This window comes from Liolophura sinensis, chromosome 6 (assembly GCF_032854445.1).
Source record: "Liolophura sinensis isolate JHLJ2023 chromosome 6, CUHK_Ljap_v2, whole genome shotgun sequence".
Classification (NCBI taxonomy): domain Eukaryota; kingdom Metazoa; phylum Mollusca; class Polyplacophora; order Chitonida; family Chitonidae; genus Liolophura; species Liolophura sinensis.
Genome location: NC_088300.1, coordinates 13,334,725 through 13,351,345, shown reverse-complemented (window position 1 = coordinate 13,351,345; position 16,621 = coordinate 13,334,725). Strand labels below are relative to the sequence as shown.

Below are 16,621 nucleotides of genomic sequence, written 5' to 3'. Positions count from 1 at the left end.
AGGACATGGTTTTTGTTATTAATACCTCGTGAGAGATGACGAACTGTTACAATTTGGTGTTCGACTGAACGTTTTACTCTCCAATGGTACCAGGTTCAAGACACTGGAGTGTTGTACTCGGTGCACCATCCCCCCTCCCACCCCCACTCTCTCTTTCTCTCTCTCTCTCTCTCTCTGTCAACGAAAGTGGTGGTAAGAATATCTAGCCGGGAGGCGGAAGGATGTTTTGCGCGGCTGGCAAGCACGAGAACGTAGTCCAATCTTGTCTTCCGTCCCCACTGGATCAATAATAAGCCAGCTCAAGTTATTGGCCAGGTCCGTTTAGACGTGTGTGGACATGATCCTGGATCCCGATGGCTTTATATACGGCCCCGTTAATGGCTGTTGTGGACAATAGACAATTCTGCTATGAAATCTGTCACATGGACAGGAGCTCGTTTTCTTTAGCTGCATGTTAATCGTCAACGATGTAAGGGTTGAAATTACTACTGTCAGCTGTGAGCACTACACCATGGTGTCTTGTTCTAATTTATGACTGATCAAAGCACGCTCAGAAATTTGGCTTTCCCCAGTCTCTTTCAGACGAAGATTATCTCCAGGGCACAGGAATCTTCTTGTCAAATAGATGGACTTATAATTAGTGTCTTAAAGTTTCCACGCGCAGCCCCCAGCTCAAAGAGCCTTGGCTACCAAATTATCTGGCATGGAGAGTCCTGGTACTTCGGATATTTCGCGAGACGAACAGTTCACGTGAAATCATTGTTCAATGCCAGGTGTACACGCTCATTACGTACACTCTACGTGCTAATCTCCTTGGCCACAGGTGAATAAACTGCTTAAATACTGATACACAAAAGGTGGAATAAACACTGAAGTACTAACATAAAGAGTTGGACAAACATTTTTTTTTACCGTACAAACAGAACAAACGGCTCAACTTATACCATACCGGTGCACATGATGGCATGGTGAACATGTGAATTTTCACTCGATTTTTGTTGAAATGTACAAAGCGTATGAAAATGAAGTTTGTTCTGCTTTGATTGGAAAAGTCACATACGACAAATCACACCGTGTGAGCGCTCGTTAAGCAATACATGCATGAATGACCCAATGTTTCAACGCAATAACCAACTGCGAGTTTTGGAGCTGGCCGTTTGGTTTATGCTGCAGCTCATCTTTCACCAAACAGGTATATGCGTAAATCGCTCTTATAAAAAGGCATCCCACAACTGCTGGACTTCTTTGTATAAAGAACAGAGCGAAACTTCGCTAGATCCTGGCAAAAGTCAGACCACACCTAATGTAAAGGCTTAAACAGAGGAAAACAGACGAAAACAAACAGAGGAAAAAACACTTGGAACAGTGAAGTAATAAATGAAATTAAATCACCAAGAAATAATAAATTACTTAGATGAAAGCACCTGCGCGGTGAGATTATATTTGCTCTTGTGAGATTGGGAAAATGGAGGCAGTTATGGACAGGGGTTGGCATGATTGACCACGACTTCTATAGATGTTGGTTTGGACAAAATTAATGATGCTGATGTTGTAACACGTTATCAATCGGCATTGCAGGAATCGTTACTAACATGTTTGCTCGGGTAAGGTTGACAGCCTCGGGTTATGATATAAGCTGTATTGTTAAAGCTCACAAACATGACCACATCCACAACACACCATGAAAATATAGAGGTATAGGTACTGTATTAAGGGTTAAAGCAATGCTCTACTGGCGTTTTACGATGGAACGAAATATAATTACAGATTATTTGAGTTGATCAATAGTCTAGCACCAGTATGTCTAAAATTAGCTATATACGAACAACAAGAAGTGAAAGGATATTACTGTCTTGTGGCGTGGCGGCCACCAGGTTCAACCTCCTCATTTCGGCCAGTGAGTTACTGCGGCGGATTTGAAAGCCAGCCATCATGGCGGCCGAGACGGCTCCCGCCATGAAATCCACGGGACTGTCGCGCCGGAAACGAACCCGCCGGCCGTAGAACCGGAAGCCGTCATCAAAGTCATAAGCCTCTGTCGAGTAGTCGGATTCTCCTGTGGTGAAAGAGAAACTAATATCAGCAACTTGATACAATTATAGCAGGAGAAAGCAGAGCATCTACTGTTCGGTATACACGCCTACCGGACGTTATCAAGCCACCCTGTTAATTTGTTGTCCCTCAGTTTTGACCTGGTAAATGAGCCTATAGATATCTATAAATCAAACAAGAAGCGTTGTAAAGGAAAGTAGTAGTTTAGTTCCCAGCTTAACTGAACTGGCCTAAGGATAAAACACAGAGGTGCTTTAGTTGATTAACTGTACAGTGCTATCAGGGTGGAAAGTAATAAACAAATTAGGTGATGTCAATTCTTGTCTCTCCATCTCTCATCAGTCGCTCTGCTCAGCTGTTAAGCTGATAAATACTACGCCTTGCGTGCAATGATTTATTTATCTCCTTGAATGGTGTTTAACTCCGTAATGAAGAATATTTCACTTATACGGCGGCGTTCAAGTTCATTAGAGGAGGAAATAAGAGTGACTGTAGAAAATCACTGCCGTTTGTCATGCAGCTGACACATTTTCTGACCTAAGACCACAGCCGAACAAGCCCGAGTTGGATTCGAACCGGCGACCCCATTTGTCAGGGCTGACCAGCTGCAGCTAAAACAACACTTGTTCGACCAAATCAGCGAAGCCTTTCAAATGGCCACAGGGCAAAACGCATGGGGTTTCCGTAATATAAAAGAGATTAGCAATCCTCATTAAAAAATGACCATGGCGTAACTCCACGTCACCAATGTTGTGACAATATAAAAAGACAGGGCATGAAAATGGGGATTGACATATGAATACTGCTGTTGTTAAAGAGAATTGTACTAAAGAATATGGAAGAGAACAATCACTCATGTAACACAAACTGTTCATAAACTTGTCAGTCAGCTAATGTTCCAGCCAATCGACTAACCAGAAGTCCGTTCAGAAGATAAACAAATCAATGAATCAATCATGCAGGCCTTCGTCAAACTTCAGTTGGGATGGTAAAGCGTATGTGAAACCAGAAATATATCTGGACGAAGAAAGATGGATTCTGGTCCGTTTCTGACAATGGCGTTTGAGACAGGGGATTTGATGGAGGTGGAACGTGTTTTCATATACAAAATATTTACACAATATAAACATTTACAAATCAGATATAACATTTCGGATTTATGAAAAAGTGTATTCCCTTTTAAATAAGTTATTTTCCAACAGCATATCGTAGTACAAAAGATAACACCACAAAGAGTAAATGCAAACTACCGCAGTGTTGCAGTGTCCATCTGGGCAACAAGCCATCGGTGAAATTTTGCTTCTCGTCAGTTTACCTCGTTAGGGGTTTATTCTAACTGATCATATATAATCATGCATGATCATGTACTTCACTGGTCTAGAATTACTCAAAATCACACATATTTGAGAGGTTTACAAATGTTTACAGGAAAAAATAGTGTGATCGAAGATTCGCATGAGAACAGAATGTCTCAAACCAAGGAAATGGAGAGCCAGCCGTCAAAGCCAGCTCCAGTTAGTCTTATTGATAGTTAGAACCTGTTCTACTGATTATGTTTTGTTGGCTTCTGTTTGGGGAAATTAAAATGTGGCGTGCGCAGAACACTGTTCGTTATTTTAATGAGTGTAATTCAGATAATAAGGCAGATAGAGGAAGTGTGCTGTAGATCAAGCCTCTTTTAACACGTCCACATAACAGGTACGTCATCTCCACCAGAATGTTACCAGGAAGCCCAATAGAAACATGCGATGAAAACATCTCTATAACTGCCGCAGGTCACGAACATCCGCGCTCAGATGTTGTCCGTGGAAGACATCTCCGGTGTACTTTTGGTTTTATGAAGGTCCCACATGGCGTCGCTGAGTTTAATATGTAGCTTGCATCCGTGTGAACAATGAATGGCTGCAGCAATGTGTTGGACATGGTTGTGAATAGTGTCGTTACTCTTTCATTAATGTTTACATTTAGAACCTGTGCACAGGCCAATTTTATAACAAATAATCTTGTAGTAAACCTTGCTGTTGTTGATGTTCTTGTGACTGACACAAACCTTGTGTCTACAATAAGAAAAAAGTGTGTGTAGACTGGTAATGTCGTTTTCAACGTGAATTCGATGTATTGGTTATACACGATGTAAACATACAGAAAGATGGAGAATGCAACATTCTTTCCTGTTTACGGGCTACTCTCATCAAAGCTTTATACTGCGCACAGTCTTTCCGGATGGGTCCTCAATTCATGTGGAAATTAACTAACCGCTAGACTCACACAAGGCACCGGAAGTGCAAACTGCTAGGGAATGGTCAGTGGACTACGTGCCTTTTAGCTGACTTCCTTCAGACAGGAAAAGACTAGTCACATCTAGGGCATGTCGCAGTAATCCTCCATACTGTTATCGATGAAAAATATTGACTAAAAAACAATAGTCAATCGCCAAGGTCTTAAGCTGTTTAAGTTCATAGGTGAATGACCAGCGTGGAATGTCATCCGTGTTTTGGTTTTATATCTAATTTCACTGCAATATCAAAGGCAATGTTTGCCAAGATCACTTGCAGTTTGCCTGATGAAATGAGTTAAAGAATTAGGCGTTTTGCACGTATTGCACAAGTCATTGTGTTGAGCCTACACTTTGAATGAGGTGACATTTGTACATGTATGTGACACATCAATCTATTTCCATGGGTCGCTAGGCTTTGCTGCATTCACCTTTGTAAAAGTTCAACTGAAGTAGACACGATTCTATAACCTCGTAAAACCTCGACTTCGTGTTATCTACCCTCCAGCGGAAATTCTGGAAGCAAAGCCGTTCAAAAAGTTCCGAATACAAACATAAATACGCCCGACGTCAGTGAATGCTAATTGGCTGTCTGCAGCATTACTTGCACGCACATGTTTTGTAGCTGCCCATTGTTATCAGCAGACGTTCGAATACCAATCAGTCAGCCAGGTTTCTCTTGGATTCCAGAATTTGTTTGTTTCTTTTTTTTTGAGCCGATAAGTAATGTGGCTGCATTTGAAACTTTTAAACCTTTCCGCTAGCTACTCATGAGATATTATCATGTGAAAAGATAGTCACGTGTCTGTCAGTTAAGTGGACGAGAAGGTATTTGAAGACCTCAAATAATGGACTGCTGTTTGATGGATTTCCCCTATTACGATTGCATTCACGCTTCGCTTTGTCTGTTTCTGCTGCCCAAGTGCATAATGATACACAAGAGATGCCAGATCGAACATCCAACACAAAGTGGTCATTCTTACACACGGTTCCCCCAATAAATTGCACATTGAGATTAGCCAATTGCTTCAGTGGACAAACAGAAATGGTTCTTCCCGTGTCATTGTATAATCCTTATCTCCTTCAATGGAAGACACATATCATTGTTTTATATCCACATTTGTGCTGGGATTGCGTTACCATGGAAATACAAAGCACGGGTTACAGTGACATTTTAGCCCCTGGTTTGTACAGATATCAAGGTTCAGGTACGCTCAAGGTTCAACTGGGCGGATCATTGGTATAATTATGTAGTGCAAATGATATTATTCTCTCTCTCTGGACTATATTCATGCTTCCACTAAAATGCACCGCACAGAGGTAATGGTCGATATATGCACGTGATCGTTCAACTAACTCAATCAGCTGTTTGCTGGGGGGGGGGGGGGGGTACCAGGTATAATGTTTCCGGCAGAGAGAAGTAGGAATGTGCTATCAGGAGGCGTGATGAATATGCTCTATTCGCAGAATTTATAACCTAGACGCTTGGTACTTTACATCTACAGAAGAAACCAGAAAAGGAACTGAACAGTCAAGAGAGTATGTGCTGAATGTGTACTGTTATTATTTTTAATGATTGTATTTACTCCTATTGTATTATTACACAGGTATTTGATAATGCACATCCATGAAAGTGACTAACCGATGGAAACATTTAACAAATTTTGCATTTGGTGCACTGTAACATAAGGACGAGGCAAAGAAATTTAGTAACAATCAATGAATTAGTTCTTGTTTCATTGCGCATCTGGAAGAATCGTTTGAAATCGTCAATTCTACCCTGTTGTTAGTTGCGGGCCGTCTGCAAATGTACATATTAAATAGAGATGACCTTTCAAACAACATCGAGTGTGTTACGCAACACGTTTACCTGCTCAAAATAATATCATTTCGTGCTGTTTATTTCGACATATAAAAGAGTTTGAATTTGTTTACTTGGAAGATTACTTTTATGATTTATGTAACGGTGAACTATCAGAACTTCCTTCAGTGATAAAAGTGTTGTTTCGCACAGTTTATAGATATCGCTTTTGTTTTCACATTTGGTATGTTTTACACCCAAAGGTTATGCCGTTGAAAAAGAAACGTCTTGTTTCAAGACGTTCCAATTTGAGCTCAGCGGTATGACGTCATAATACATGTTCAGTAACTTTTTTACGTTTCTACGGCGCGCAACAAGAAGACACGACGTCATACATACGCAGCTTTGACGTATTTGTTTTGGCCTAAGATTGCCGTTGATTGATCTAAAATGCATGACCTCTGCGGAGGGAGAAAAGCAGTAACAGCATGAAATATACAGGTTTTGCCAAATTTTCTTCGTTTTTAGGGGTACAATACACCTGAACACCTTCGTCTTGGTATTTGTTGTGTAACCTGATATTGCTGCAATTTGCTTCGTACCTCGTCAGATCCCTCGAATGCTGCGCATTCTCGACATTTTATTCGATACGAAACTAAGTTCAGCCTTATCGGGTTACACAACAAACGGTGTTAAACCCTTAAACAACTTCCATAACTCATCTCAATACATTTCAAAAATGTGAAAGTGATACAGCCTAAATTATTGGCTGATTTTCTTCAGTGCGTCATACAAATGAGATCTGAAATTCAGTCCAGTGACGACAAAAAAAAAAAAAGAAACACAAATACCTTTGTCTGATGTCAAAATGAAAACCGGCGACTCGGAAAAGGTTACTGGATCGATTTTCAAGGCAACAATAAACTAAAAAATTATCTTTTCTTAAGAACACTTTCTCATCATTATGAAAATTTAATCATAGAAGAAAATATGCCTATTACTAACAGTTAGTCCCAAAGATAATTTAACTTTTGGCTCAGCTTTTAAAGATATAATTTATTCCATTTAACGTGGACGTGTGAACATATTGACTAAAATAGCAACAGGCGTTTCCACTTATCGGTAAAATTGTTCGCAACAGTTAAGTGGGAGATGAAGGGGAAAGGTGTTCGCTGTGAAAACATTCACATTGTGACCAAAATAGCACCGGAACTTCCAACTGACTGTGGCAGAGCAGATTGCGTGGGAACAAAACCTTGTGCTACGGAATGGAAAGGCTGAGGTAAACCGTCAGTTCAATTACACCGTGAATTGAGGCCAGCCTGTGAAATGTGTGTAACACGGCACGGTATTTAAAGGTTGTCTTGGAGTGCTGCTCGATTCATGGGCGCCACCAATACAACGCTCTCTTTGATGTGAAATTGAAAATGACTTGCTATTGCGGTTAACGTTAAATAGAAACTCAAACGAAAGCAGCATGATTGCCGGTGCTTTCTAACTATGAAAAAAGTTGTCCTGTAGGAACGCTGCCAATGGCTATTCTCTGGCCGCAGCTCATACCAAAAACAAACAAAAAAACTTGAGGGCGATGAGGACGAAAATGGTCCTTCCTGTAACTCATCCTGCACTTTAGGGCGAAAATAACTATTACTTGTCGACTCTGTATAATTCATTACGATTGTCTTTATTTTCTTTAAAACTTTCAGTTTTAGGATATTAGTGATATTTGCCTGTGACATAAGGCAGTGACAAAATAACAAGTGCAAACGTCAAACTGAGGCAGCTCAGTGAGAAGATGCGTAAGGCAGTCTTACGTATTTCACAAGGAAACGTTTGCTCGAATTATTACAATATATACTACTAAATTCAATGCCAAGGAAATGTATTCATTAAATGGAAGGAGATATAAAACCAAAACTACCATTCTTGATGGGGTAAGAGAGATATTTAGAAACAAATATACATACGTACATGTACATGTGCGTCTAATGAAGGCCGGTACTATCCTGCTGCTTCCCTGACGTGAAAGAGAACATGTCTGCTTGTATGAGTCTCATAGCATCTACATGTATCGCTGTGCATTATATTTCATGTAGAATTGGTAGCAATGAAATACTAAAAACGGCTGGTGTCGTCACGTCTTTGAAATGTTTAGGCATAACATTTGAAAGTCTGGTGGAATTACTACAGCAAGGAAGAAGTCAAATTACTGAATTAATGATATTTTATGTTAGAAAGATCTGTGAAACGCCTATTCAATTGGTATGACAGTATGACATAATGTTAAGTATGATAAACATTCATCTCACATTAAATTGACTAGTAATGTTGTCCATTGTTGGCAAGACATGCGCAGTACAGCTAGCCTAGCTATCTGTCTACAGGATCTCGTTTTTACACCATGCTTTTAAAATTCATAATTTCCGATAATTTTAATATCTCAGAAACACTACATCTGATCTCATATTATCTTCTGTTTCCGCGATAAAATTCTATAATACTACAAATGTCGTGCCAGCTGTTGTAGGTTTCGAGGCCTTTAACATTACTTTAAAATCACCAAAAAACACCAAAACAAATAAATATACACTTCAGGATTTGAAATGTAGCTGTCCTTGTATCCTTTTTGTCACCCAAAGTTATCGCTTTTACTAGAGGGCATAAACAAATTGTTTTACCTTTTAGTATTGAAGTTCTTGTGTATTATTGTCTATTTCTTTCAGAGAGTCGCTTATTTTCTCAGTGTGACTGCTTGAAAAATCAGTCAGACTCGCTACCAAAATTGCGACACGTAACAACATAAGCTCTACACATTGATATGTTTGTTCACATTACTTCACATCATTGCGTGGAAAATGTGGTTAGAACACTTTTAATAATTCACAATGTTAAAGTCCACAAGCCCCCTGACGGGAAGAACCCATTGCCTCGAGTGACGCCATAATTATTTAAAAACCAGTGGCTTGCTGGATATTGGGAGGACTTCAACATTTTTGTTCTAATTTCATTTTTTTTGCAAGAATATGAACATCCGACATACCCATGTGTAGAACTTGTGTTATTACGTCCCACTAACTAAAAGCAATTTTGGCAGGGAGTATGACTGATTTCGCTGAATATAGGCGACTCTCCAAAAAAAAAATAGACTATAACGTTGTGGTTTACGAGCTCAGCTACATAGTGGGTACAATGCATCGGAGACACGAGTAGCATTACTTTATTTTTTGGCATTATTTTTTATGTTTTAAGCTGTAATCAACAGTGGTCAGATGGTAACTACAGAGAAAACCGTACCGAACTGATTACGGGAAGAACCGCCACACTTTGTCAACCGCAGACGAACAAGCTGCAGAATGATTCGAACACTTGGTCTCCTCGGTCAAAGCTTAACCATGTGGACATTGGAAAAATCCATTATACAGCTTGATTGGCTTGGCTTTCAAAATAATAGCCGTCATTAGCATGATGAAGCTTCTCTTGCTTTTCACTTTTGTCTCCCTATGTAGACATGGTGTGTGGTATGCTGTTGTCGTTACCAGCCGTATATGTACAAAGAAAATATTGATTTTTTTCAACGTCACTAAACAACAATGCGGTAAAGTGTATCACACTGTTTTATCAAATGTATTACTCTGTATCCAGAAACGAATGCTTTCTGTCAAAGGCCTACAAAATGTACAAGTTGTAGAATAGAGAAGGGGATTGGCATGGACTTGATTTCGTGTGAATCACTAGCATGCAAGTTTATTTCAAACAAAGTGGAGAGTTTGTTGTTACTCACGCATGTTTGTATCTTGGTAAAACATATTTAAACATATTTGTATTTTATTGGTAAACCATAGGCATGCAGTAAACAAATGCATAGTTTGGTGACAATTGGTCTTTGGCTGATTGAATTGATTGATTGATTGATTGATTGATTGATTGATTCAGTGTCCCACCTGGAGACAAGCCTACGGTCCAACCACATACCTTCAAAAGACAAGTTGGAATGGCCGGCATCAGAGCTTTTTCGACTACTTCTGCTGCTGTTAGACCCTCGTCGGTCGTAGTCAGAGAAAAACGGTATAAGACCACCGTCGGAACTTTTCCGACTGCTGTTGGAACCTCTTCGGTCATAGTCGTTGATAAGGCTCAAGCCCCCGTCAGAGCTCTTCCGGCTACTTCGGCTGCTTCCGGAACCGCGTCGATCATCCGGAAGTAGTGAAAGGTTTCCGTCCGAGCTTTTGCGAGAGCTGGACGATCCCCTGCGGCTGTCAGGCCAGAATAACCGACCATCAAACGAAATTATGGAATCTCTGCCAGACATAGAGCTCTTTCTGCTGCTCAGACTGCTCTTTCGGCTGCTGACACTGCTGGTGGAACCACGTCTATAATCCTCCAGCTCAAATGTATATGGAACAACTTGTTGACTACCATAACATAAACTGTGTCGATGGATAAATATCTGAGGCACGACAAATCTGGTCTCCTGACGCGAGGCCTTTCTTGTAAACACCCCAGCCACCAGTCGTAACTTCTCCTCCTGCTTCTGCTGGCGAATTCCGGAAAAGTAAGCTGTAATGATAAAAATACAGAACTATAAAGTTATTAAAACACTTTGCCTATTAGAAACGGTAATGGCAAATACAAACATTAGTTTGATAAAATTGTGTAGAATTCGTTCTAGAACTGTCCAGAAATTACAGTCGATAAGGGTCAACCTTAAATTTCAAATTTATTTATGAAATAGTGGCTCAGCTGGTTAGCGCGCTAGCGAAGCGCAATGACCCAAGAGCCTCTCATCAATGCGGTCGCTGTGAATTCAAGTCCAGCTCATGCTGGCTTCCTCTCCGGCCGTACGTGAGAAGGTCTGCCAGAAACCTGTGGATCGTCGTGGGTTTCCGCCGGGCTCTGTCCGGTTTCCTCCCACCATAATGCTGGCTGCCTTAGTATAAGTGAAATATTCTTGAGTACGGTGTAAAACACCAATCAAATAAATGAATAAATATTTATGAAATACACTAATTTTTCAAATATGTGTCAAACAAGATATTATCTTATAAAAGCGACCCAGTCTGTGCTTCTGTCAAAGTGAAACCCAGTGATCAAATCAATGATAACATTTACATACATATTTTATTCATCTGATTGGTGTTTTACGCCGTTCTCAAGAATAATTCACTTATACGAGGGCGGCCAGCATTATGGTGGGAGGAAACCAGGCAGAACCCAAGGAAAGTCCACTACCGCAGGCTGCTGACAGACCTTGCCACATAAGGTAGGGGAGGAAGCTCCCATCAGCTGGACTTGAATTCACAGCGACAGCTTTGATTGGACATGAGTCCAAAGTGCAAAGCCGAAAGGTTGACGGTCCAGATCAGTAAGCTACAGGGGCATGCTATCTGTGTTTGGTATAACCTGTCCGTGGCGCTCCCAGCATCGGTATGGTCATTCTCAATTTTCAGCCAAGTACATGGATCCTCCGTGTGAATAATGAAACATCAAGGCTTAAACAAATTGAAAGTTCGACAACTGTCGTGTCTTGTTACAAAGGCGTGTTATCAGTTGTCCAGTGGACGACTCCTGATATTATCCAGATAAGGTTTCTCAGTTAGTGGAGCTGAATGTCGGGGGTGGACAGAGAGGGCTGAGGTGAAGATGACCGGGTGGTATGGCCTGTATTTGCCACCGCCAGAAGATATTCCAAGCGATGCTAACAAGACTTTTAATGAAGTATAAAGAGGCATGTGCTGCGATTCCGTGCCCTCTGGGATCAAATTATACAGATAGACTTCGCTAGGTAAACGCTGTTATCACATTAGATTCTGCGGTATAAGGTTATATGTTGGCTGTCCCTGAACAGCTTACAGATCGAGTGCCTTCTGTCCAGCCAAGGGGAGAAATTTGTGACTTGGTCATGCATCCGCTAATTTGCCGGTCGTCCACAGTGAGTCTCTCTCCGCCCGTCTCTTGGACTCCAACTTGCCTTCTCAGCACACAGGCTAACCGACTGGAAAGTAATGACCTTTTCAGGTGCGCAGTTTAGCGTCACGAAAGTATAACAAGAACCTGCTAATAATGAAAGTCTTGGAAAGCCAGTGGTAAGCCGGTAAAGATTGATCGGACGCTAGTTATAACGTAATAATATACTTGCGCACATACTCATTTAACAAACAATTTTACATGGGACGGTAGACAAACAAGATGCGCCAAGAAAATTTAAGAGACACACGAACACGTATTTCAAAGGGATACTGCGATTGTCTGATTTAGTGCTTGTGTGATATACGTATCGTAAACACAAAATCGACCGATAATGCTTGATTAAACTTGGATCGTTTTCTTTTAAGTCTCTTTTGGAATTGTGCAGGTCATACCACAGCAGTGAATCTCACATTAGAATGCTGGTTCAAAAGTCTCCATGTAACGCATGTCGAGGACAACAGACATGACACTCATTTACAAATGTCTTAAATTGGACTTTCTGTTAATGCAAGGCGACCATTGTCTAGCAGGATAATTGTTTGGCTACCGCAAATATGGCAGTGATTTGATTCGAATGGTGTTTAACGCCAGGCCATCCTAAAGAATATTCCATTTGCACGCCAGTGGTCAATTGATGGGTGAAGGAAACAATCCGCCTGTGGGTTGCAACTGGGGAACTTAGCAGACAAGTCTAAGACCGACTTATTGTCACCAAGGATTCGAGAGCAGTGGCGTTATTGGGGGTCTTAAAGATTCCCTTGATCAGGCTAGCATTGTACAAACCCTCGTTTGCCCGAACGACTGGGAGTCAAGCATCTTAGGCGTGTATCCACAATCCAGCACTGATTTAGTAGAGAGTGTTCATTATTAACCACAGAAATAAATCTTTTTTAAACAGTATCAAAATTGGCAAATATCTTTTTCTTGCATCGCTAAACCCAGGCGGCGAAGTAGACATTAATATACCAGCCGGAAACCATGGCAAGAACAATTTCTAAAACAACTTTCAGCACAAACAACAAGAAGTAATAAAGCATATAAAGTAAGAAGAAATTCATACAAAAAGAAGCAGTGGATAGTATCCAGAGATGGCGGATAGATGTATAGAATGTTCTAGGCCAAGGAATAATAATTAGTATCCAAATCGTGTGTCATGCTAATTCATAAGTTATTGTTGATTTAAATAAATATTTCAGTTGCGCTTTGATTGCAACTGTTCATATATTCTACTTGACAATCTTGCTCAACGCAATGAGTACACCCGCATTCGATATACTCATTTACGGCTTTCTTAAAGCATTAATTTGAGGTTTGTTGCAATGTACAGTCTTTGGCTGCCTGCATCCATGTATGGAAAACATAATTGTAGTGACTGCCAGAACAAGTACACCATACATTTGAAAACTACAAACTAGGTCAGCCGATACATCATCCAGTTTATCATTACTACGGCTGTGGATGTTTTTAATGACTGAAGAAGGACCACATCATGTAGGTAATTTAAAAGTTTCACTCCAGCATTTATTTGTTCGCCATCAAAGAGAAACCTATAGACGCAGTTTTAAACTGTGCTCAAATACGGATATTCTCTTCCCTTCCCAAGTTCTATATCACTAAGCAAAGGTAAACGAATAATAGGAACTTAATGAAACCCACTATAAAAGCCGTTCATAATGTTACCGTACACAGACCTAATTATCTGGTAGAAGTGAGATGTTCCTATGGGCAAATTAACACACGAGACAGTTGGGACCAATGAGGCGCATGTTGGGCCTTCCATTCAGTCTATTGGTCGGAAAAACTTTGATCACAACTGACTGGTAGGGCACCACTCTTCCATGCATTCGCCATTTTCACTGTGCAAAGTGTACGCTAAGTTGAAATAGTTGAGGCTATGTTGGTCGTTGAAAACATGAGTTGTGCGGAAGGAATCTTTACAGCCAAACCAGACTGTAACTCTCCAAATCTATACTGTTCCTACATACAGTGTCCAATCATAGGTAATTTAAGCGTCAGGTCGGGCATTCGAATAGCACTAGTATACCGTAAAAATCGTGTCTATTCGATCATCATAAGAGACATTTCCCCAACAAATGGGATCTCGGTCACTTCTGTTCGGTTTCACAACAACTGAAGGTCTAAGGGAAAGTCCATGTAAACGTACCGGTCTATTGCTAGATTAGTAAGATAAAATATAGTAGTAGGTATCATGAGCTTACCATTCACGAAAGAAGGGCGTTTTTCAAAATAGAGGGGTCTGTGTATACATCACTGATTTTATAACTCATTTTAGGTCTTTTTGCAAAACAGAAATTTCTCACGACCGCCATCGTCCTAATACGTCTTTAAAGAAATGTTTAGTATAGCAATAACTGTTTGTATACTACAAACTATTGTATGGAATGAACTGAATATCCGCAATAAAACCCAAAGGTAGGGCAGTCTAGACAGATGTCACATTACAACTAAATGTAGAAAATAACGGGACAGATATTTTATCAATGAGGATAATCAAATCACTTCAGTCCACAGAGAACGGGCAATTGCCTGCTTGCATTGTGGTTAATAAGAAAACTGATTGAACATAACTGGCCCTAAGTCTGACATCTGTAAATGGACGTAATGATACTTTACTTGGTCTCTCTTATATCATTAATGCAAATGTTATCAGTTGTTGTGACAGTTCCAGCCGTCACAACGGGCTGGGAGTGGAGGTGGGGTGGTGCATTAGGAAGCCGAGCTTTAAAAGGAAACATAACTTTACCTTGTATTGATATTCTGACCGTTTAGAGTTAATTTGTGGCAACGTTCACGTTTCTCGGTGCCACAATGTCTGTATAAAATATAACAATACCTAGATGTACAAAGAATAATTGTCAGCGTTATTTTATTTCCTGCAATGCTGGGTTTTCTATTGGTGGCGACCTATTTTCAACGGAGTATAACATTAATCGTGCAAATGTCACGATATGGCTGACCTTAGTTTTCTTTTTTCTACTCCAGCTTTCTCCCGGGTGAACTACGAAGACACTGAGGGACGGACGCTGTCATCCGCCGTGTTAGTTATTGTCTAGAAGCATGATGAACTGCTGAAATATGCTTGTAGGAGATTGCAATCTGTTGACGTATTATAGGCCTATCTGTTGAGTTGTGTTGACCGCTGATGCGTTCGGAATGTGGACCGTTGGTGAGGACAATGCCTGTGGTGTGTAAATGCTCGCCAGACAGTTTTCCTGAAGGGCTTTGCCGATTTGTCGGCCTCCATCAGTTAAACCCCCCATTACGTCCCTGCCGACACTACTGCCTGATTATTTCGGTCTATCCGCGGATGTTCTCTCAAAGTTTAATTTCCCCCTCGTCATTATTTATGCGATGAACAGCGTAGATCTGGCCAGGATAGCGCGTCATATTACACACTTCACAGCGCCCGACACAACAAGTCTGCGGAAGTGTTTCCCCAGGAGTGAGTGCTGTAGGAAAAGTACACGGGATATCCGGTCAGATGTTCCCTTACACCGACCAATCATTCTACCAACAGCCTATCATACCCAATCAGGTCCAACTTCATACGTATGGACTGGCTAAAAAACTTTTCCAGGAATGACGAGAAGATTCGCCATGAGCACAATTGGTTTACTTGTGAATACCAGGCACATATACAGGCTCACGGTTGAACGCAGCTTGTCGCAAAAGAAAACTTTTTCTTGCACGGTTTGAAATTAGGGAAAACAATCTGATATCATGAATCTTCAGTGATCTTTATAAAAAGACGAATCAAATGATTTGACTGATGGAAGAAGCAGTGGCGGAAGACAATGTTTCCGGTAGTTATTACCTTTTCGAACGCCACTCTAGCTTCCAAACGCAATGTGTCCTTTTTAACAGACGGTGTGCAATGATTTAGATGGATAACCTGGCCATTGTGGGACACCCCGGTAGGTGACAGTCCAGTGGCTTGACCTTCACCTTAGGTCTTCCGGTTACCCGAGGTGGTGTCGTTATCATGACTGATTAGCCGGAAATACTGTTTACTTCTACTACTGATGGCGTATTGTGTAATCCTTGATTTATGGGAACAATTTTAGCTTTTGGGAATCTACTTCTGTTCCAAAGTTTCACAGCGATAGTAATAAATAACACGAAACGTTCATATTGAAATTATGAAATATTAGGCTTATTTTCTTAAAGACCAGTTAAATGATAATTCGTTGATATGAGGTGAAATGCACTTCTGTGAACTATTTGATTGATCAACACAAAAGTACGCATTTAACACTGTAAAAAAAACTTACAATGCATCTTCCATTAACTCTACACTTAGTTCTGATGACATTGTACTTCGTCAGAAATCCGGATCGAGTAAGTTTTTATCGACCTCCATGTTCTCATACTGGATGATGACTTTGGATAAGACATTCGAGTGACAAAACTACTAACTCTGAAAAAAAGGGCTCGATTTTCAATGAAATTTAAGCGCCGATTTGAACTGACAGCAATAAAACATACGAATTTGTCATAAAAGTGAG

The 16,621-nt window shown here is 40.6% G+C and overlaps 1 protein-coding gene across 1 annotated transcript in view; it reads right to left on the bottom strand.

Annotated features, from left to right (window-relative positions):
- The window catches only part of LOC135466911 (rabphilin-1-like), a 59,701-nt gene that overhangs the window by 26,875 nt on the left and 16,205 nt on the right, over positions 1 to 16,621 (bottom strand). The window contains exons 3-5 of the mRNA XM_064744663.1: positions 10,436 to 10,685; positions 10,101 to 10,324; positions 1,850 to 2,056 (exon numbers count right to left, since the gene is read on the bottom strand). Coding sequence (XP_064600733.1) covers positions 1,850 to 2,056; positions 10,101 to 10,324; positions 10,436 to 10,685 — 681 coding nt within the window. The remainder of the gene's footprint in view (positions 1 to 1,849; positions 2,057 to 10,100; positions 10,325 to 10,435; positions 10,686 to 16,621) is intronic.